Source organism: Microcebus murinus, chromosome 8, assembly GCF_040939455.1.
Source record: "Microcebus murinus isolate Inina chromosome 8, M.murinus_Inina_mat1.0, whole genome shotgun sequence".
NCBI classification, from domain to species: domain Eukaryota; kingdom Metazoa; phylum Chordata; class Mammalia; order Primates; family Cheirogaleidae; genus Microcebus; species Microcebus murinus.
Genome location: NC_134111.1, coordinates 96287697 through 96312158, shown reverse-complemented (window position 1 = coordinate 96312158; position 24462 = coordinate 96287697). Strand labels below are relative to the sequence as shown.

The 24462-nt window shown below is 38.3% G+C and overlaps 2 protein-coding genes across 19 annotated transcripts in view; one reads left to right on the top strand and one right to left on the bottom strand.

The window, feature by feature from the left end:
* The first annotated feature begins 1272 nt into the window (after positions 1–1272).
* On the top strand, positions 1273–15276 carry TM4SF20 (transmembrane 4 L six family member 20). Its single transcript, XM_012749389.3, has 4 exons — positions 1273–1509; positions 7993–8058; positions 11276–11427; positions 13164–15276. The coding sequence occupies exons 1-4, from the start codon at positions 1327–1329 to the stop codon at positions 13408–13410; spliced, it is 648 nt and encodes a 215-aa protein (XP_012604843.1). The 5' UTR covers positions 1273–1326; the 3' UTR covers positions 13411–15276.
* A 4604-nt stretch (positions 15277–19880) lies between these two features.
* MFF (mitochondrial fission factor) overlaps positions 19881–24462 on the bottom strand; it is a 32577-nt gene continuing 27995 nt past the window's right edge. For 16 of the 18 annotated variants that reach the window (XM_012749390.3, XM_012749391.3, XM_012749398.3 and 13 more), the window contains 2 exons: positions 22207–22291; positions 20279–20978 (listed from right to left, as the gene is read on the bottom strand). In XM_012749390.3, coding sequence (XP_012604844.1) covers positions 20847–20978; positions 22207–22291 — 217 coding nt within the window. In that variant the 3' untranslated portion in view covers positions 20279–20846. Of the gene's footprint in view, positions 20979–22206; positions 22292–24462 lie in introns of all 18 variants that reach the window. The other 2 variants (XM_076005987.1, XM_076005988.1) reach the window with 1 other exon arrangement.

Here is a 24462-nt window from a genome sequence, read left to right as displayed (position 1 = left end):
CCCATGACCAGGGACACCCAGTGCCACAGGCTGTGTGCCTTCCTGCCGTTGCAGGACGGGCTGCTGCTCTCTCAGCCCATTGCACCTGAGCTTGTGGAAGCCACTGACCACACGGCTGCATTCGCTAGCTCCCATTCCCTGTTGCATTTGCTGATTGCTCCACGCTGAGACGGGGATTGCACAGAAGTAGAGGAAGGCACTGTAGATATCAGAGCTGCCTAACATTCCATTCTTTTCTTCTAGGCACTTGTGTTTGTATTTTACCCTCCACATGAACCCAAGCATAACTGAGTGACTTGTTTAGCCAATGAAATGTGAACAGAAGTGATGGGCGTCACTTCCGGGCAGAAACGTTTAGACCCAGAATGTGGCTCACCGCATTTTTGTACCCTTCCTCTGCAGTCGTGGAAGCCCGGATCAAAATGCTGCTGCTGCCAGTCTGGGTCTCCCAGTAACTACTATGAGCAGAGCCCCCTTGTCAATCATGATGGCCAGCGAGCTTAAGCGAGAGCTTTGTATTTCAAAGCCTATCTCAACTGATAAAGTCTTCTCTTGAAGAGTTCGCAAACCAGTAGAGAGATAATATGGAACCAAAGTCTAGAAATGGAAAGTACTATACATGGCCAAGAGGGGGTTGAATAAAAGATGGTAAGCTCCCCTCCAATCTCTTTCCTATTGCTACCTTTCAGTCTGGCAGTGTTAGCCAAACCTCCCACATGTCTTAGTCAGACTCTCTCCACATGGATTCTTCTACAAGACCAGACTTAATATAACATCAAAAAATTTTTGTTTGCATATGAACATACAGCCTGAAACTGTACCCTAATATTTTGACTAGGACCATTTGCAGCAGAGAAAATACTTTTCTCCCAATCTCATACATGTTCATTTTCTTGTTAAACAATCTTAAAATGAGAAACTTCCATAGCTGATAATAATATAAACAAAACGGGAGAAATTGTTTATGTTAGCTAGATAGTCTTGTTTTTACTTTTTATAAGGCATACTAGTAAAGGAGTATGTTAGAGGAGCTCATCTTAAGCCCATCCTTTTTTTAATCTGCCTATTTTCAGGTGGAAATTTATCTCACAGAAAAAAACAGAGATTTTTTTCCGCCTTCCTTTCTTCATTCCGTCATAATAGAAACTTACTCTTAGTTCCCATCATAGTCGTCATAATAATGTCCCCCCCTGTTGGACTCTGAACTACTCTCCACAATTCATTTTTATAATGTCTAAACTTTAACCAGAAGGTTGGGATAAAAGGCAAGGCAGTGCCGCACACCCACAGTCACGCTGACGAGGCTCCTACCTGGACGGGGAGGCCATGACCTGCTGCGAGGGATGGACGTCCTGCAACGGGGTCTGCCTGCTGATCCTCCTGATCTTGGGAGTAGCTCTCAATGCGGTGCCTCTGATTTTCAACTTAATTGAGGAAGACCGATTTCCTCAAAATCCCATCTCTTGCTTTGAGTGGTGGTTCCCAGGAATCATAGGAGCAGGTTTCATGGTGAGTGATAGTTATTCGACTTGATTTGGAGAAGGGCTTGCCTACTTTGCCAGACTCCTAAAGGCTCTCTTTCAGCCTTGCAGTTAGTTACATCTTGGTTTAGGATACAATTAGGAGCAGGGATAACGTATTAATTTATATTGGTCATCAGTGAAGAGTGGCAAATTATACTATGTGGTACAGGCGAGGAAGCTTGGGCAAAAAAAATACTAAATTGATAAAAGTTGGTTGGGTTATTACTTCTCCCATTTCTACACATGTAGCCTGGTCTTCTAAGCTTTATAGTTAGTACTAGGGACCTTCTGAATTCATTCTGTCGACTTTTCTTTGCTCCACACCAGTCTCTAAGTATTTACAGGGGATGCAGTAGGCGTGGGACATTGCCCAACAGAAAGGAGAAGAAACCTCCCCATGCTCCATGACTATCCCTGGTGATAACTGTGAGGCACGAATGTTGGGTGGTCTGTAGCTGAAGGGAGTTCCCCCAAGAGGTAGGGACTTGAAGTCCTGGGTCTCTGTCCCCAAGGACTTTCGGATTCAGCTGTTACATAGATCCTAGACCTAGAACATCATTGAGCTTGTTTGATAGTTTGATGATTACTAATTGGTCTGCCTGTGTTGAGATCTGCAACAGAGGAGTGCCATGTGGAAACTCCTCAATCTAACAGATCATCAATCACCTGAGGCACTTGCAACAGTTTACAGACCTTGTCTGGGAATTCTGTAGGAGTACTTGGTAGGACACACTGGTAGAGTGGAATACTGTTTTCATATCTGGAAGAATATTTCAGCTATGGTTCTGTTTCCAATATATTATTGTGAACAAATCATTTATCCTGTGGTTTTGTTTCCAAATTCCTAAAATAGTGATGTGGATGTTGAAGTTGAAAACTCAGCATCTGGGAGACTTCTTTTTGTCTGTTCTACCACTAGGGTCTAGTCGGTGCCACAGAAATGAGTTTGTGTGTGTGTGTGTGTGTGTGTGTGAGAGAGAGAGAGAGAGAGAGAGAGAGAGAGAGAGAGAGAGAGAGCTGCAAAGACCCATATTATCAGTGTTTTGGGGATAAGGAAACATGGAGACAACTTTTAAAATCAGGGCCGAGCACTGTGGCTCATGCCTGTAATCCCAGCACTTTGGGAGGCAGAGGTGTGAGGATCACTTGAGCCTAGGAGTTCAAGACCAGACTGGGCAAGATAGCAAGACTGTCTCTACAAAAAAAAAATTAAAAAAATTAGCCAGGTGTGGTGGTGCATGCCTATAGTCCTAGCTACTCTGGAGGCTGAGGCAGGAGGATCACTTGAGCCCAGGAGTTCAAGGTAACAGTGAGCTATGATAGTGCCCACTGCACTCCAGCCAGGCAATAGAGCAAAAAAGAAAAGAGAAACTCAGGACATAATTCTTACTTGAACCACCAAAGAAACAGAGAGAGAGAGGGGGGAAGGAAGGAAGGAAGGAAGGAAGGAAGGAAGGAAGGAAGGAAGGAAGGAAGGAAGGAAGGAAGGAGGAAGGAAGGAAGGAAGGAAGAACGGAAGGGAGGGAAAAGGAAAGTAAAGGAGAAGAAAAGAGGAAAAGAAAGAAAAGAAAAGAAAAAAGAAACTCAGGACACAGTTTTTACTTGAATCATGAATTCTTAATGATGGTCAGTTGCTGCTGCTGGTCTTACCCCCAGACGTATCCAAATCGCTGTCAGGCCATTAGGTATTAAACTCCAGATAGGACTCCATCCTTTAGCTGGGACACTGGCCTTGAGACCACTCTGGCATAAGAAAGCCACTCTAGGAAGCATCCTGCAAAAGTGACACCTTCTTTTCTTCTACCATCACGAGCGATGTCTCGCCCACTTTAGGAAGAAAGAGCTAATTAAAGGAAAGTTTTGGGCTATTTCCTCAAACTGCCATGAAAGTTCTCTTCCAGGCTAAAAGAGAGAGAACCCATCGCTCAATAAGGAAGCAACTGTAAATCCTCGTGTCTGTTTTCTGCCCTGCAGACGGCTTCTCTCCTTGAGCAGCGTACGTCTGCTTTGCATGCGCTTGCGTCAGACTCACGAGGCAGCGAGCTGAGCGTAACTTAACGACGGCGATTCCCATGAAGCTCTTAAAAGTTCCTGACTTAGGACAATCCACTTAGAATAACTCGTGTAGCTTTAGATATAAATTCATTCTGCCCTAAACCCCATGAGAATTAAAAAATAATTTTTGTACTAGCACTAAAGGAGCCTGCGGTGGTGATCACACGCCTATGTCACTTGCAGTCTTCATTTTGGGGAGGTGGAAGTCTTGGTGGAGGGAGAGAAGAGACAAAGACACAGAGACAGACAAAACGGCACACATCTTCCACTTACTGACCAGCTGCAAAGTGCCAACTACCAGGCTCATGCATTAGTCCTATTTCGTTTAATCTCTATAATAACCTGGGCAGATATTATCATTTGTGTTTTACAGACCAACAAACAGAAGGCTAGGAATGTTAACAAGGTCACATAGTGGGCGAGAAATCCAATTCCAGATTTATCTGACTCCAAAGCTCTGTTTTTCCACCAGTGTTAGTACCAGAGTCCTTAACACCTGTCTCAGGCTGCCAGAGGTGTAATTACATTACATCCATAATGTAATTCATAAAGTTAAGTGACCAGGAAACTGAATCATATGTAGAAAGGTTATATAAACCTGTAATCTGGACTTCCTTGTTCTGCAGCTAAATTTACTTTATCGCCCTCAATAAATAATGAAAGGTATCAACGCCAGGCTATCTCTATTACTCAGTATGACAGAATGTCATTAAAGCATCAAACAGCTTTTTGAAAAGTCCAATATATACTTTAAAGATAAAGCCTCAAACTCTAGGCTATGCCCACAAGCAAATGGGTGGGTGGCAGGAGGGCTCAGAATACAGGGGTAGTTTCATGATCCTTAACTATATAGAGAATGTGGGAAAATATCTTTTCCAAAGGGAATTATGTCCTTTCCAATGTCCATCAAAATGCTGACAAGTTCAAAATATTGAACTCTCAATACACTTGCAAATAGAGAAGAAATCACATTCTGTGATGAGCACTTTAGATATAACTAGAAATCTTTCCAAACTTGCTGTAGCATTTCAAATCAGTATTGTTTAAAAAATAATTATTAGGAGAAAGCAGCTAATAACACAAACTACAGAATTCATTATTGATTACTTCATAAAATATATTCGTTTTATGGTTTTATGACTTACCCAGAACAGAGGTAAACCTTGTCATGTTTTGAAACCATGACTAAAAGTGTTACATACGTAGTTATCTTTAACCTATTATCTGCTAAATGGAAAAAACAATACAGATTGTTATTTGTTTGAGTATTTTAAAAAACCTCAAAATTTTTCCTTGAAAACTATACACAGAAAGGCCATTTAACTTTCTATGAAGTTAATTGTAAGCTTCATCTTAATCATGTGAATTTATTGAGTTCACTTATTACATAATAGTAACCCATCAAGGTCAATTATTGAAGTCTTAATAGAGAACAAATTATTGAAAGTTAAACAGATTAGAAGGTATTATGCATGATAAACATTTGCAAAATAGTTTTTATATTTACGATGAGCTGCAACTTTGTGTGTTATGTTTTAAGTACTTAGAGAATTCCCAAATGTCCAGATTTTAACACAGAATTTTTAATAATCTAAAGCTTTTCTATATTTCATTTGTAAAATCTTATAACTCACTTTGAAAATTTTATAGAAGTATGGGTTTCTGTCAGGAAAAATGAACAATACTTCTTTTCCTTATAAAAACAAAAGACCAATAAGACTTCTAATTTTACAAACACTCTTAGGCATTCAAATATGTTTAGGAATTGAAGAGAAAGGGTATTCTCATAATTATTTTGGCAGATTATCTGGAAGATTTATAATTCAGTCACATACACGCACACACACTCTCACACACACTGTCTCTTTCTTTCACATTTTAGGGTCCATCCCATTATAGAGCCCCTCCAATTTCTAAAGTTCCAAAGAGGCAAAATGGTTGAAATGCAGTTATCAAGTTACTCATAATGGGTGTAACAAAGATGTGTTAACATATCGTGAAAGTCAACTGGGCGGTGATTCATATACTATAAGTTATTGTTACTTTATAAAACCTTTTTGCAAGGGAATCATGAAAGTAGATATTTAGTATCTCTGAAATAAACTAATCCTCAAGAATTGAAGCTCAGACTCGAGGGGGAAGGGGGCACATGGGCAATATATATAACCTTAACATTTGTACCCCCATAATATGCTGAAATAAAAATAAATAGATACATAAAAAGAAGAAGAAGAAGAAAAAAAGAAAGTTAGCAGAGTTAATTTACACCAATAAGGAAAATGGAGTGATTGATCCATTTAAGTCATAATGTAATGTTGGTCTACTTTCTTTTAAAAGATTCATGAATTTTCCAAATCAGTGGTTGGCAAACTTTTTCTATAAAGAGACTCATAAGTGAATATTTGAGGCTTTGCAAGCCAGTCTCTTCAACAACTATTCAACTCTACTCTTGGTGTGCAAAAAGTAGCTAAAGACGATATTGAAATGAACGGGCAGGGCTGTGTCCCAATAAAACTTTATTTACAGAAAGAGAGGTGGTGGGCCATAGTTCGCCAGTTCTTGTTCTACATGATTTGTTTTGTAAGCTCAGAAGGCCAGTATAGCTTACAACAAAAGAGGCTTAATGCATGAATGCTAATACCTATTTGGGGGCTGAAATTTCTTTTCCCCTTTCTTTCTTAGAGGCAGGTTCATACTCTGCTACCAACCTAGAGCACAGTGGTACAATAATAGCTCACTGTTACCTCGAACTCATGGGGTCAAGCAATCATCCCGTCTCAGCCTCCCAAGTAGCTAGAACTATAGTCACACACCACCATGCCTGGTTAATTTTGTAGAGACGGGACCTTGCTGTGTGGCCCAGGCTGGTCTCAAAACTCCTAGGCTCAAGTGATCCTTCCACCTCGACCTCCGAAAGTGCTGGGATTACAGGCATGAGCCACCATGCCTGACCCTTCTTTTTCTTTTTCTTCTGGGCTTTCAGTTATGCCCTGGGGTTGCTGGGCAGCCATATATGTGGCCTCTAAATTATAAGGGTGTTGGTGTTCAAAGAAATGTGTAAGCAAAGCTTGGTAACAATACAAAGTGACATGGGGCAGCACCTGATCAGAGGGGGTGAAGTTTGTTAGGAAAGCTGCCTTGTAAGAGGTGCAAACCTTACACCTGTTCTGAAACAACAGAGGCAGATGTGGGTGTGGGAAAACGGACCAGAGAAGGAGCAGCTGGGAGAACAGTGATAAGCGCAAGGGCGGTGGTTGGGGATGAGAATGAACAAACTCTAGGCAGAAACAGGGGAGCATTATAACAATCGAGGCAGCGTGGAATAGCGGGTAAGAGTCTGGGGTCTGGAGCCCAAATGCCGAGCTTTGAATCACAACTCTCCCACTCTCGCAAGTTACTCAGAATTTCTGTGCCTTGGTTTTCTCACGGGTAAAATGGGGATATCGTAGCACCTACTTCATAGGACTGTTATGAGGATGGAACAAACTAAAGCCTGTCCAGTCCAGCACCTGCGACAGCACCTGGCATGCGGTTAGCGCTCAGTGAAGTGTTAGGAAACGGGAGCAGAAGGACAGGGAAAATGACTCGAGAACAGCTGTGCTGAGTTGGCAAAAACACGGCTAAAATTTCTCAAGTGGCAAGGAGGGTAACTTACACTCCACCCTTCAGAGATACAAAACTCCCTCCAGGAAGAATGTCTAGTCGTAGCTGTTGAAACCCAAGGCCTGAGAACGTGGTGTGGTTTCATACGGCCTTCTATACGAGACCGCTGCGCATCAGAGCAAGGTGCGGTCATTACAGATCCTGGCCCCAGGAGCTAAAACGTGAATGTGGAACCCAAACCAGTTCTCAAATAGAAGGTCGGGGAAACCGGCGAGATGGCAGGGACCCTGGGAGAAGAGTGACGTGAGGGGGAGGGCATGGTGATGTTCCCAAGTGCCAGGCAAACAAAGCCATCAATTTATTTCTGGAGGTTTGCCAGACTAATTCATACAATTTTTGGGAAACTGGATAAGTGGCTGTAAGTCGTAGTAATAAAAAAGGAAAAAAAAGCGAACGTTGGATGATGCAATCAATTCTTTCAGAAACATTTTTTTTACAAAATAGTGCATAAAGAAGTCATCCTGATCTATTTAAAATCCAAGTCTCTCGGCAGATGACTCGGAGTAAACTAAGAATGTAGATGCAAGACTTTAAAACTGCTGTCTTGAATTCACCCCCTTCACTCTTTAATCTTTACAGTTGGAATTGGGATCACAAAGTTCAGAAGACCAAGGATACTGCCAAATTTTCTTCTTGTTCTCTTGAGCCTTGATTTCCCACAACTGGTGGTAAAAATGGAAGATGGAGATTATTGCTCCATTGTCTGACGAGAAGTAATAATACTCATCTTTCCTGTTGATGTGATTTCCAGGTCATTCCGGCCACGATAATGTCCCTGTCGGCAACAAAGAGAGCGTGCTGCAACAACAGAGTCGGGGTGAGTGCGGGGGGGACTGGCCTGGAGGCAGAAGTGCACACGTAGTTATTGACATCGATGCAGAGCCACCCTGAGTCACCCACCGAGTCACAGTGGGCTCCGCCGGCAGGCCACAGTCTCAGAAACATGCTATTTAGGATGATTATATGGTAACAAGGGAAAGTGAGAAGAGATTTCTTTTTCCCATAAAAATGAAGCTTTGGAGCCAGCCTTCCGTCCTTCCCTCAATCTTCAGTCCACCAATCTGAAGGTTTTCAAAGAAAGATTTGTTAGTCACATCCAGAGCTGTAATCCATTTCATAGTACTCAAATACTTGTTAGTTTTGTGGTGTGTATAAAACATTTAGGGAAACCATATTCTCCATCCTTTCATGCATATGAAAGATCAGTGAGTCAGGATTCGAATAATTGCCCTTATCCGGTTAAAGGAGATGCCAGTTTTGTTTTTTTTTTCCAAACATTTAGTACCTACCTACTATGCATGAAGTTGTAACTAAACTATAAGTAAATTTATATTCATTAACCTAAGTGTCACTCTGCTCAGAACACTTTCAAATAAGCTATCTCATTTAATTCTCTCAAAACCCTTAGGTGGGAAAGAGTGAGATCTATGTTTTATTGACCAAGAAACTGATGCTCAGAGACAGTGAGTAATTTGCCAGTGTAGCACAGCTAGCACGTGGATTTCTGACGAGATCGGGCACATTCAGGGTGGATTTCTATCCAAGTCCACCCAGCTCCAAAATTTACAGTGTGTAGATTCTTCATACCGTGAACTTTACCATTAAGTAAGAGCGAGGGCTCTCATAACTCCTCAAGGAAGGGGCAGATCCCTAACGAGCACAATAAACGTTCCTGGCTGAGCTTGAGGTTTTAAAGCAAGGATTCTGGGACATATGGGAACATTAGAATCATCTGGGGAGGTTTAAAAAATACCAGTGCCATGGTGGTCTCCAGAGATACTGCATCAGTATTTTCCAAAAGCACCCAGGTTGATTCTAATGTGTTGCCAGGAATTAGGACCACTGTTTTAGAGAGAATAGATATTTACATCTATAACAGAATATTTTTTTTAATTTCCTTTTTTTTCTGATAGTTGGTCCATTTATCTAGGATTACAATAATTACTTTAATTATGTCTAGTTTATCTTTGTTCTTGACACCTTTCAGGTGTTCAGTAAATATTAGTTTTCCATTTCCTCTCCCTGTCATTTTTCTCTATAAACTGTAATAATTTAGAATTTGACTTGTATTTCTTTTATATTGTACTCGAAACATTCTTGAGAGACACAGAGAGAGAGAGAGAGACATCTTGAGATAATTCTGAATCCCTTAAATCAAAAATATCAAAACACTTATATAGATTTTTTCCTCAAATCATAACTAAGAATCTTTTTTATTTCCTGCACATGTTCTTTCACATTTCTCTTCAATAATCACTTAAGTGTTCCCTCTCCTTTGAGGACACACGGAGGAGGAATAACCAAGCCACTTCTGAACTGGGCTTACTTCACTAGGAGGTTTTGCTCACCCATATCCACCTTGAAAATAATCCAAAGTCATGCTTCAGCAAAATTACAGATTATTACATGCTTGGGAGCTCCAGGAGTTCCGAGGGGGTGCTGTGCCAGTTATTTAATCAGAATCACCAGTTTATATTGATTAAATGTTATAAAAAAGTTCTTAGCAACTTTTCTCACTCGTTGGCAGCCATGTGTGTTTAAGTCCTACCTGGTGTCTTCAAAGTCTAGGTAAGACTGGAAGCATCATAAAAGTGATGAAGGCTAAATCTAGGGAGGGAGAGAAAGGGGTCACAAAGGCTTGTTCCCTATTTTAACTGTTCCTTGCTTCTTCCCCTTTTCCAGTTCTTGATTTTGTTCCTGCATGCAAAATGGTTTTGCCCAATCATTTAAATGAATCCCCACTCTCCAGGAAATACAGATGCCCAGATCACTTTCTGCAGCCAGACTCCTTTGCAGCGATGAGAAGTCAGGAATAACAGATGATCAAAAAATAAACACAGTGGCACCTCCTAATGAGTACATTGAAGTGATGTGCATAGGTGACAGTAGGGTGGGAGATTCAGGCTTTGAATTAGACTCCAAACTCCAAACCCATCATTCTGTGCTTCCAGCTGGAAGAAGTGTAGTGCAGTGATTAAAATCTGAGCACCAGTGTTCCCCAGCTGTGAGATCCTGACAAGTTTGTCAACCTCCAAGAAATGCAGTTTTTTCATTCATAAAATAGAAATAATAATAGTATCTATCTTTTGGAGTTATCGAAAGTATTAAATGAGATAACACATGTAAAGTACAATGTCCCTCAACTATATAGGTAGCCACTTTACTCTGCCTACCCACTAAAAGTAGGCCTGGAAAGCACAACACATACTTCCTCTGGGAGCTGCAGTACTATTCTACCAAAGGAAAAGAAATATCCCCACACTTCATTTCTACTGATTTTGCAATAATCACCATCATCGACTAACACCGTCACTGAAACAACATAAGAACTATTTTTGGAAAAGCACGAGCACTAACTTTTGAACACAGTGGTTCTCAACCGGGGGGGATTTTGGCCACCCACCCCCACCCCAAGGGGATATTTGGTAATGTCTGGAGACAATATTGTCACCACTGGGCTGGGAGTTGGGAAGGTGGTGATATTGGAATCTAGTGAGTAGAGATCAGAGATGCTGCTGAACAACCTGCACTGCACAGGACAGGTTCCAAGAGCAAGATGCTCACACGCCAGGAGTGCTGAGGTCAGAAAGCCCCGCTCTGCGCTGTTGATTGGCACGGCAGGATGCCGGCCACTAGCCGCTTAGAGCATCAGGGCCAAATTTAGATTAAAGATTTGGGAGCCAAGAGACCAGACATCAAAATGTGCGTGGTTGAGATCTAGTCAAGGTTCTTTCAACTAGGAAGTACACAAAATAGAGGGGAGAAACAGGATGAAATTAACAATGCTCAGGAATATTGAAAGTTGAGAGTTTTCAGAGTCAGTGGCAAGCCCAACCATCTTTTAGTGAGTGTGATCAAATAGCAGACTTTGCCCTCTGCCTTCTTTTAGAATTCACACCTAATCAAACTGTGATCTTATTACGATCCAAGACTATGGGGTGACTGGAGAATGGCAGCAGTCGATGTCAAAAAGACTGTGTATGTTGTTGGAACAAACCAAGAACATGTGCAAATGGCTCTATTTTATTTTTCAGATGTTTCTTTCATCACTCTTCAATGTAATCACAGTCCTTGGTGCTGCGTATTGCATTTGGGTGTCTTTCCAGGCTCTCTTGGAAGGTCCTCTCGTGTGTAACTCTCAAGGAAACAGTACTGCCAACTGTAAATTTTCATTCAAAAACTTAAGGTAAGTAACCTGATTTTCATTGTCTTACCATCTTACAGAAATGCAGCTAGTTAGACGAGAACAGCACAGTACTACAACAATGCCTCGTTTTTCTTTGATGCAACTACCTACCACTACTGGGACAAACAGATTTTTAGGGATTTAGCACATTAATCCCAATTCGCATAATCTCACAGAGAAATGGAAGAATCGCTGCATTTAGAACGCTCTGGGTATGGTCTTGTCTAAAAGGACTAGTTGATCTCAAATGGCTTATGCCTGTCTTTTGAAAATTTATGGTTACATATGTGTATGTATATAAAAAAATTTCCGGAAACATACACTAGAAACTTAACTTTCATCCTTGGAGAACAGTAAGGCAGGATTCCCTGGGGGAGTGAAGGAAACATTTACTTTCTACACTTCTGAATTAAATTTGTAAACCAGAGCACATATCACGCGTATAATTTTTTAAATTTAATAAAAACATAATAAATAAAACATAGAGCCTTACCTGTGGGCCCTAAATGGAATAAAGCAGCTGACAGATTCATGCAGACCTTACTGTAGGCATGGGAATAAGTCAACATTTTAAGTCATGTAATAATACATAATACTGAAGAGTCACATGTAAATGGCTCATTTTTGTCTTTTAAGATGGTTCTGCGACTAAATCTAGGCACAATGTGTAAAAACTGGAAGAAAAACAATCCAATGCATGAGCTATCAGTATAGCTGCCCAGTTGGTAAATAAGCAGAATTTACTTTTGTTGTTACATAACAAATTGTTTTTCCTCCTTTCCCTTACCTTGCTACATTAAAAAGGAAAATCTCTCAAAATGTGCATAGTACAGTTGTTTTGAATCAAAACCCAAAGAAATTCCCCTTACGAATAGATTTGAAGTAGATTAGAGATTCCTACCACAGATGCTATACACATTCGATCCTCAGGAAAGACAATAGCCCACAGTGTACCAGCGCTCAGAAAATTCCCAGTCTAGTTGGGGAGATGGACTATGCCAGCACACAGTTACAACAGAGTGATCCTGTGCCTGCTGCAAACTTCACAAAAGCAGACTCAGTCCATGTACTGAAAATACTGTTGTTTTTCTCCTATGTTGAATGTCAGCTATCGGTATCCAGAAGTGCAAACTCCCTAAGGACACTTCATTCCTACTCTATAATAAACCAAAGAAAAATCATCTTGGGATTAGATGTTAGGGCTAACATCTAATCATTTTCCATAGCCCTGGTAGAACAGGCACAAATCACTTTAAGCAGACTTATTTAAAATGTCTTTTGTGAGCAAAAAGTGTACATTTGGTTTTAGAGTAGATGCAACGCTGCAGTTCTGCACTAGGAACTGAGCTCCTTTAAAGGAGGGGAGATCCTTTATTTTGTTTCTGTATCTTTAGCAAATAGAAGAGTGCCTGCATAAATAGGCCAAGCCACACAAAACTATTGATATTCAATCCTTTGACATATATTAACAGCAATTTCATACGGTTCAACCTAAAAGTGGATGCACCATAGAAATGCTTGTTAAATAATGGGATATATAATGAATACAAGTTTTATAACTATGAGGGTTTATGGACACATGCTTAGAAACCCTGTCTTAGCGATAGTTTTTCACAGTATTTCAAAAGTGCATTCTGTCTTATTTTATACTTGTTCCTTTCTGGGCACAATGCTGCATTCCTTTGGACAGTGACATACCTGAACATCTTATTTTTATCTTTTCTCTTGTTTTCCAGTGCCGTTCATCAAGAATCCTTCGACTTGCAGTGGTACCTTAATAACTCCTGCATTATTGAAACTCTTAATGGTTTCAATAACCCCACCAGCAGTGACACCATGGCCCAACATACAATTATTCACTTCTCAGTATTTTTAGGTCTGTTGGTTGTTGGAATTCTTGAGGTCCTGTTTGGGCTCAGTCAGATCATCATTGGTTTCCTTGGCTGTCTGTGTGGAGTCTCTAAGCGAAGTCAAATTGTGTAGTTTAATGAGAATAAAATGGAAGTCCTGGTAGTTTGAATAATTTAAGAATTAAATTTCAAATACACTCTTCCAGAAGTTCAATAATAGAACATTATCTAGAAAGCTGTATCAGTTTTTTCAGTCCAAAAAGTTGTTTTCAAAGTCAACAAAGTTGAGGTGATTAAAAAAAAACAACCACCACCAACCTTTCACAGAGAAAGCATGTTATAAATGCACAACACTTCCATTCAGAAAGGAAAGATCATCAGTGGTTGACTTTGGGGACAGGTGGACAGAAGCTTTCAATTAGTTTTGTATCTTTCCATTCTGCACTATTTGAATTTTCTATCTCTATATTCTTGTATGTGTGGAGTGAGGGAAAAAGGAGAAGGGGAGAAGGAGGGAGAGAGGATGAGAAGGAACAGAAGTCATCTTGGAAATACAAGCATGGAGCTTCTTTTTGTATTTCTTTGTACTTAAAAAGAAATATATAACTTGAATGTAATTAAGCCTTTAGATCTAGTTCCCAGCTTGCAGAAAACACTCAGACAAATCCCAACGGTGGTATAGTAAACAAAGAATGGCCCTGTTTTCAATAAAACAAAAAAAATGTTACTTAAAAAAAAAAAGAGTGGTCTTGTAATCCCAGAACTTTGAGAGGCCAAAGTGGGAGAATTGCTTGAGCCCAGGAGTTCAAGATCCCTTCTCTACAAAAAATAAGAGCAAAGATTAGTGGGGCATGGCGGTGTAGGCCTGTAGTCCCAGCTACTCAGGAGGTTGATATAGGAGGATCACTTGAGCTGAGGGGTTCTAAAGCTATAGTGATCTATAATTACACTAATGTACTCCCCAGCCTGGATGGAGGGAGACCCTCATCTCTTAAAAAACAAAAAAAAAAGGTGGCATGGGTTGAGGAAACTGTTCTAGATTAATAGACCAAAGACATGTTTCAACTAAAAGCATTATGTGAACTTTATTAGGGATAATTGGGAGAAATATGTAGAAGAATTGGGGTAGATGATATTTAGCAATTATTAATTTTGGTAAGTCTGATAATGGTTTTTATGATTATACAAGTTGAATATCCCTTGTCTGAAACGATTGGGACCAGAAGTGTTTAGGGTTTTGGATTTTGGAATATTTGCGTATACATAATGAGATATCTTGGGTAGGGGACCCAAGTCTAAACATAAAATTCATTTATGTTTCATATACACCTTATATATATAGCCTGAAAGTAATCTCATACAATATTTTAATAATTTTGTGCATGAAACAAAGTTTTCAGTGCATTTTGACTGTGACCTGTCACATGAGGGCAGGTATGGAATTTTCTACTTGTGGTGTTATGTTGCTGCTCAAAAAGTTTCAGATTTTGGAGCATTTCGGATGGAGTATTTTGGATTTTCACATTAGGGATGCTCAACATGTATAAGGAAATGTCCTTATTTATTTTAGAAATGTGAACTTATATGTTTAGTGGGAAAATGTCATGTTTTTAAAATATGGCTAAAAAAATAAAGCAATGGAAAAATGTTTATTGTTATATTTAGGTGGCAGGTACATGGCAATTTATTATACTCTTCTATTTTTCTATGTTTACCTTTTTTATAATAATAATTAAAAATCAATACCTAGAAAAAAGCCAGTCTTTCAAAAGTTGATTTCTATATATGCCAATCTTTAAAAGACAGGATAGCAAAACATTTGCCATATTAAAATGCTATAAAATAGACAAAACTAAGAATCTACAATCTTCTGAATGTTATCATTTCTGCATTTTATTTCAATTTTGTTAATGTTCACTGGGCTTAAGGTTCTAGAAAGAATTTATAATATCTATATCATAGCTGTCCAAATAAATAACATTGAAGAACTATAAGCCTTTTTTCTGAACTCATTTACTATACAAAGACATCTCCCTACACTCCCACAAATACTTAATTTATCCTTAAGGCCTAGCTTAAATATCTCCTACTTGAGGAAGACTTCTCAATGTGCATGATTCCAATAAACTAAGATAGCACTTACCAAAGCCACTATTACCAGACCGGTCACAATGTGTGTTTTTGTACATCCATCACAATGGAACTTAAAGAGAAGAGGAACTAGGTCCTTCTTACCCATTTATTCATTAGCCTTTTCCGCTTCAGGTCCTTAGTAAGGCCTCTCCTCTCCCCATCCCTGAGGCCCCAACCTGCCTTATCTCTGGCTGGGTTCCCTCCATCCTTCAGACTTCAGCACAAATGCCACTCTTTCTGAGAGGCCATCCCTAACTGCTGTTGAAAAGTAGGTTTCCCTTTACTCTCTCCTTTAGCAAGCTCTCATTTACAGCACTTATCACCATGGCAAAGGCATTTTCATTTGTGCTTGCTTCACAAATTTCACTGTCCCCCATCAGACCATAAGCTCTGTGAGTACAGGGACATGTTTCTTTTATTCAGTTCTGGTACAATCAGTACCTAGGATAGTGCCTGGTACAAAGTAAGGTCATTATAAATATTAATGTTAGGTTGAACGAATTAATGAACCCTATTTTCAGTACCTAGCTTTAGTGAAGACTCAATGCTTACTAAATGAATGTCAAACTGTTAATACTCATGAAATTAAAACACAGGTAAAATGACTATGGCAGCTCACTGTATTTAAATGAACAAGGGTCAGTGATGGTGCTTACGATTTTCTCAACATGCTGGAAGTGGGAGAGAAATGACTCCAGTTCTCTCCTGGGTCAGGAAAGACTTAAGCCTCCCATTTCAGAGGGCAAAAGAAAGGGTGGATGGATGGAAGGATGGCAGTAACACAGTCAGCTGAAAAAGCTAGTTATTTCTTCACTAGTTTAGTCTTCCAGAAACTGTTACCACGGATTAAATGTCTAAAGCCTACGGGCCACCTGAGGTTAGCATTGTTTGGGGGGCATGCCATCTCGGGTCTGGTACCTAAACTTGCAAATACATGTCTGTACATGTAAGAGTGTGCACACCCTCATCCCCTGATACCCAAAATGCACCCAGTCATTTGCAAAGCTCATTGTTTTTGAACTTTCACTTGTATCCTCAAATTCAATCTCATTTTGGAATCTATATACTTTTTTCACTGTATCTGCCATCTAAAATGCTCTCTTTTCCCCAACCTTCAGCATTTATCTCAAGTTTCTCTTTATCAAAGTTCTGTTTTTATGACCCTCTAATTCTTTACCAAGCCTTACCACTACCCTGCTTCGCTCCCCATCAATCTGTCAATTCCTTAAGAGCAGGGTTTGTGGCGTATCTTCTGTAACTGCTTGGTTCTTAGGTCAGCGTGTCCACACGCTCTTTATTGAGATATTACAAGCCAAAGAATATTAATGATAAATTAAACATTTCTGAACTTGAAGCCCAGGGAACAATTAAATTTCCATGTCAAATACAGGGTGAACATCCCTAATCTGGAAATCCCAAATCCAAAATCCTCCAAAATCCAAAAATTTTTTAATACCAACAAGACACAAGTGGGAAATTCTACACCTGATCACATAATGGGTTGCAGTGAAAACACAGGTGCCCAACAGTTTATTCAGCATCCCCAAGAGGTAAAAGACCTTCTCAGCCCCCTTTAGCTGTGATATATCTTTTCTACACATGCCCAGATCCCCCAGGCAAGCCCGCCCACAAAGCATAATAAAATGGCATATGAGCAGGCTGGAAGCCCCAGTGCCAGGTTCTCCACAACGCCTCACATGGGGCCAAGACCTCCAAGCATTAGTCACTGTATTTCTCTGCTTATTCTCTGCTCTGTGGTATGAAGATACTGTAGAAAATGTCAAAAGGGCCTGTAGGTAGTCCTATGGGTAACAGTGATAAGAAAAGGAGGTAGCATTTATGTTTATCTATAACACAGAAGGTGAAGCTGTTGAAACTCTACAGCAGTGTAAGAGTGAAATGTCTTACAGAAGAGTACAGTGTTGGACTGGCCACCACATATGATGTGAAAAACAGAAGGATAAGCTGTTGAAGTTCCATGCTGAAAGCAATGAATACAAGTTAATGAAAATTACAAAAATGCTGCATAGAGCTAAAAATGAAGATCTCATTTGTACTGAAAAGACTGGATGTGTCAACATCACAGGGAACACATGCCACTTAATGATATCGCTGATCATAAAAGAAGTAAAGATCTATCACTATGAACTGAAAATTGAAAGGAGTATTCAACAGACTGGTTACAGAAATTTAAGAAAAGACACAGCATTAAATTTTTAAAGACTTGCAGTGAATAAAGTACCTGCTGATCACGCAGTAGAGAAATTCATTAATGAGTTTGCCAAGGTCATCACTGCTGAAAATCTGATGCCAGAATAAGTTTATGATGCTGACAAAACATCGTTTTATCCATTAGTAAGCCAGAAGAAGAGGATATGAAAGAAGATTCTAACACTGATAATGGGGCTCTGGTTGTTCCTTCACTGATGGCAAAATAGCTGAAATGAGATGATCGTGATAATAATGATGATGACATTAACACTGAATTAAAAAGTGCCTATAGATGACATTGTGAAAATGTGTGGTGGGTTTATTGAAGGACTAGAGCAGCATGTATTCATGACAGAACAAAAGATCATGAGTTTATAAAATCGAAGAGACACTTCTAAGAGGTTTCTTCTCACCTAAAACATAGTGGACAGTAACCTTTTAATCAAAACACAGTAGTGAAGGTGGAGACTGAAAGCCTGCTGTTGTTTGTTGGCGCAGCTTTTAAAAACTGACACAGGTATTCTGGTGATGCTACTGTGCTGCTAAGTTACCCTGAACACATTATTTTTTCACTGTATTCATGATATGCCATTTTTCACTGTTAAGTATGTATGTATGAAAAGTATAAGAAAATGATTGCTTATAAATTCAGAGTCAGGAATGGTGGTGATGTCAAAACAACCAGATTGTCCACATGGATGGCGGACAAGTGATGCTTTCTGATGGTTCAATGTATATATACTTTGTTTCATGCACAAAATCATTAAAAATATATAAAATTACCTTCAGGCTATGTGTATAAGGTATACATGAAACAAACTATTTTAATGTCTAGACTTGGGTCCCATACTTAAGATACCTCATTACGTATTTGCAAATATTCCAAAATCTGAAAAAAATCCAAAATCCAAAACCCTTCTGATGCCAAGTATTTTGGAAAAGGGATACTCAACCTGCACAGTTAAGAAGCTGGAGAATAGACATTCATGCAGGAAAGCTCTCTTTAAAATATGTTCTCATAAAATTATCATACCTCAAAGTGTAAACAACCTACAAATGCTTCAAGAAGTATTCCTAGAAGTGTGTGTGTGTGTGTGTGTGTGTAGGGGGGGGGGACTTCTGAAAGTTCTTTAAAAAAGTTCTGAAAGTAGTATAACAATAATATATTTGCTACACTTAGTTGGCTCCCAATTGTATCCATTTCTCCCTCTGCTCCCTGCACCTGGAATCTTTTTCTTCATTCTCTGCTTATTGAAATCCTATACATATTTCAAGGTTCAACTAAAATACCTCTCTAAGAAGTATTTCCTGATTATCCTAATCAGGAGTAAATTTGTCCCTCTCAATTCTAAAACATTTTTTATAGTTATTAACAACTCTTATGGGAGGTAGACTGGTGTAACAGAGAAAACTTGACTCTGGAGTTAGAGAGATTCAAGCTCTTCTACTTTTAGATATATGACAAGGTCAAGAAAGGCAGGTTTCTTTGTTGTTCCCTTTTGCATCGTAAGTAGGGCTCTCACTCACCCTTTCAGTAAAGGAGTATTCTTACACAGCCGCGGCTTCAATCCTAAGTCTCCTGTCACAGTCAGCGTCTGGCCAGGGAATTCTATCTTCTACCCCTGCATGACCACTAAGGGAGAAGGCTCCAAGTCTAAAGTGTCTGGTAAGAATCATCAGGAAGAAAAAGAGCTTTTGCACTTCTCTCTCAAAATTCCTACTTTTATTTATTTTTTCCTTTGTGAAATCCTTTTCATGCCTGTTCAGCAAAAGAGGTGCTACTTTTATCCATCATTTTTATTATTTTTGTGGTTTCAATTGGGAGGATCCTTACAGAAATTACCTTGTGATATATATAAAGCTAGAATTAATATAATTGCATTATTACCAAAAGTCAGAAGACATCCATGGGAAAAAAAAATTGTCATCAAACTCATAATAAACCTAAGTACAGAGAAGAATCTTTCTCCTAATAGTTTTTGGAGAAATGAGGGATAAGCAAGAAAAGACGCATTAAATCTACCTGTATCTGAGGAATTTCCTCAACTGTCTTACCCACAACTCAGTGCCTTGAAAGAAAGATAATGAAGATGTGTGGAGAATACTTCATCTAACTTAATTCTACCCATTTCTAAACCACAAAAGGGAAAATAAAAGGTTTGAGAACTAAAGGTACCCAGGACTTGGATTCATTGGTGAGCTTAATTCTCCTGAGATTTAGTGTATTTAGCAAGTAAATACAAGAAAGGGAAAAGTATATACAACTCAAGGTATTTTAATCTGAACCACTTTATAGATACTATACATTTGAAAAACACCTACAATGCAACCAGTGCCCACCACTACCAGGATGAAGATCTGAAAGGAAGTACAGTAGGCTCTTGCTGCCTGCATTCATTACTTTACTTCCTCCTGAGACAGAAGGACTCATATAAGGTAATATGATATGCAATTTAGCTCATCACACAATATGATCAAATAAAATCTTTCAATAGACAAATATTGCTTTGGTTGACAGTTTATTAAATACACTACATTTGTACCTTATTCTGTAGTTTTTTCAAATCATTCACACATTGACTTAGTAAAAACGTACTGTATAGAAAACCATCCGCAAAACTAAAATGAAAATACTGCACACATATTAGATAAACTGCTGAAATGTTAGAAATTATTTTAATTTAATCCATACAGGTGCTTAATGAAGGCAATCATGAAACATTAGGTGGTTTAATTTTCTTAAATCTGGCACCAGACCAAGACTTCAAAAGTGTTAATGTTGAAAATGGATGAAAACATGTCTATTAACAAAACTGTTTAATCTAATAGTATTTGAGAAACAATACTGTTTTTCTTTTACAGATATTTTTCTAAATCCATTCTCTATACACTCTCGCCCATTCAGAATTAGTTGTGCAGACTGATGAAGCAAAAATTCAATTTCTCAAAAAAAAAAAAAAAAATAGAGCCTATTTACAAAACATGCAAAGGGAGAATTTTAAGCAGGTGTTACTGCAGAACTGGTTAAAAGTGAATACAGCTGAGTGACAGAACATACCTTTACTTCTACAAATATAGGTCCTTCCCCCCCATTTTCTGGAAGAAATACATTTTCAGAGCATGGACTATAAAACGGCATACAATGCAAAGACAGAAACAAAGAAGTTTGCAAATCTTTTATATTTCCGCTGTTGAGACAATTTTTTTTGAGAGCTGAGGTTACCTCTAGCGGCGAAACCAGAGCCAGCTATTAAGCAGCCAGAATGCTACAGTAATTGAATACATGACCATTTCTCTTTTAGCACGTTCTTTGTTCTCCTCTTCTAGAAGTTGCAGACGTCTATTTAGTTTGATTATCTAAGTGAAAAACAAACAACAAGAAAAAATACAAAACAGAAGCTTCAATGCATAGAGTAATTGGATTCTTATAAAATAGTATAATTTGTCAAAAGAATTATTACAAACATATAAAGTTTCATCATTTGGACCAAAATAAACACAACTACATATAGAAAAAAATGTTATTCATGACAGCTTAAATTCACTTAAATACCCTTTCCCTTCTTCAAATTTCTGAGTTAGGAAGGGTCTATTTCCTTCCTTGCTTGATCAGACAGGGAGGGGGAAAACTGTTACACACACATTACTATTGTGGTAGGAAAGACTAAGCACACATTTAGGCAGGCTTACCACAGTAGGAAGAACACAGGACTCCTGCCCCTTTCTATGTCTTTTCTATGAGCTTCTTGTCACTCACCCTCTCAGTTATCCATCTTTAACCTGGTATAAATGCCTTCTCTGTCCACCTCTCTGAGTTACTGAGAGGGTCCCATAAAATAACCTATTGTAGTAGGTCTTATGATAGGTCACCCAGATCCTTCAGGTCTGAAAGGCCAATTCCCCAGGTGCTAGAAATGTTGCTGGTTGACAGCACCATCCTCAGCTGTTGGTCTTGACTGTGAATAGCCCTGAGCTGAATAACTGCTGCCTAAGCTCATGCTCCCTTACTGATTTATACTTAAAAATACTTGGCACAAACACAGCGAGAACACCAAATATGCCTTCCCCACATGTGTGTATGTCTGTGTGATTCTAGACACTGTGGAAGTACATATTAAAATATGCATAAGCAAAACTGCAGGTCCAAGACAGTACTTATTACAGAATACAAGAAATATGTATGTAGAGATACTGTGCAAACTGAAAGCAGTGGTTTCCAAAATAGAGTTATCAAACATAGTAACAAAGGTCCCCAAAGTGATTACTCCATATATCAAAAGCCAAATAAGCAATATATGGCTGTACTAGTTTACTAAAATATCAAGATTTTTTATCACCAGCCAGAAATTATATCAGTCTATTTTGGCAATACTGTTTTATGCTGATCAAAACATGTAAGTGGTAGTTTAATATATCTTGAATCAAAGTGAGAGAGTAAATTATGGCTTACTAAATAGTTTGATAGATAATATATTCCTATTCATGGGTTCCACAGGAAAGAAAATGATAAAATGTTGGGAAGTATCACTTTAAAATATCATATGAATATCATTTAGGATTCTATCTTATTTGGTACATGAAATACCTGTCGTCTTAATGAAGCTGCATCTACAACAGTCATGTCATCTGAAGTTCCTTCAATTGTTGTATCTATAGTTGAAATGCCATACCTAGCAAATAAGAGATAAAAGTACAAGTAAAAATTTAAATAGAACTAAGAGTAACTGGCAAGTCATGTAACATGCAACGTTCAAAGAAGTATCCAGAAGACTGGTATTTAAAACAATGTAAATTACCAAAATATTTTAGTACCTGGTTTGATAATAATACAGGAAAGGAAAAAGCTTAACATGAGAACTATCCCAATACTGGAAAAGGGTACTGAAACTTGGAGAATGAGAAAAAAACCCTGACTAATGATACAAATAGATACTTTTCAAGCCAGAGGGACTGGCAACACTAAAAAAGATCCCTGGCTGAAAAGGTTTGAGAGCTGCCACTCTAAGATATAACTAAATACAATTCTTACACAAACTATGTCCATATGTAGTTCTATAGGCAGAGACTCACTGGAAGGGAATACAAAATAGACTTAAAAAAAAGACCAACAAAACCCATCATGTTTTACTTCTCTTCTCACTGCCCCCTGCTTTGCCATTTCTACTCTTTACTTCTTATTTCCAATTACTTACGCTCTACTGAATTCTGCAGAAGCCATTATAAAATCTCCTGAATATGTCTTGCCACTACACTTTGATCCAGAATTGGCTCAACAATAAACAAGAGGCTGTGTATAAAATAATAATACTGAAAAACCACTAAGACAAAATCCAAAGAAAGCACATAAAAAGGTACTTTTTGTTTAAATGCAGTTGTTACTAAAGGGGCACTGATTTTTAAACAAATGACAATAAACTTCTGAAACACAAATAAAAATGCCATTCTTTTCCTTTGCCTGGATTTCCACGTTTTAAAATTTATTTTTATAGAGTTATTAAGATATAATTTATATACTATACAATTCACCTCACCTGCATAACCATTTTATATCCTATATGGTTATTCCAGTAAAATGGCATAGTAACATTTTTGAGTGAGCAGAATATAAATAAATTGAATTAAAAGTTACTCCTATGTAATCCAGAGGGTTGGCCCATGGGTCATCTATTCTAACATGTTTAGCAAGCCCCCATTACAAAAAGCACATTACCACACAAAAGGGATACAAAGAATTACACTTTTCATTGGGACATGATAAAGACAAATCTATTCAGAAAATTCTTCTATTTCAAATACTGTTAAAAGTAATCTAAAACACTTTAATAAATTATGCAAAACAGAATTTAAACAATAGATGGTATGTACTGACTCTAGATAATCTACAACAATCTCTTAATATTCCTTTTATGGGTAAATTAACTTGCTTTCTCATTAACTGCCCTTTCTTCATGAGAACAGAGGAAATATCCTGGCATACAGAGGGTAATCTTATTACTTAGAAAAGTAAACTTCTAACTTAGTAGATGCTGGAACTTTGGGTTTACAACCATCTGAGTTATTATTCTTTTGAACATTAAAACAGAACTGTTAAATGATTAGTGGAAAAAATAAAGGTTGAAGATTCCTCTTTTCTATACTTCAACCTCAAAATTCTTCTATTTCCCTGAGTTCACATAAGAGATGAATAATTGGGGAGGGCGGGGAACAACAGAAGCAAGTGCTTCAAAGGTAAAAGGGACCTGCATTGAACATAGAGAATGAAATACAAAGCAAAGGAATTACACACAATTTAAATCCAGAATTCACTAAAGTTTTAGATATCTTTAAAGGAAATCTTCATTTGCAAAGAAATCTAAGGATATGCCAAAGGAGTTTGCCTATATAATTTAATTAAAAACAAAAATATATTATTAATACTTTACAATGTGTTTTAAATTAAAACCTGTATTTATCAGAAGTAAAAACTCTATAAGAACAGCTAAGTCAAACCACTGGCTAATAATACTTTCACAAAAGGAAAGGATCACAAACTTAAAGAAAAATACAATGGAAAACTACACTGGACTGAATTAAGATTGTAAAAGGAAACAAGTCAGCAGAGTGATAAGGGACCACTACGGGCACACTTTTACTCCTCCAACATGTATTTCACATTAATGAGAAACTGACGTTTCCTGCTTTCTATTGCTTAAATAAATGTGCCAGCTTCTTCTAATCATAGAAATAACCCTGCTGGTTTTAAATCTACTGCTATAGACAAAATAAACAAAACTGGGCTCTGAAAAAAACTACAGTAATAGCATCTATGAATACCAATCAGCTTTAGCTTTTGTTTTTCCAG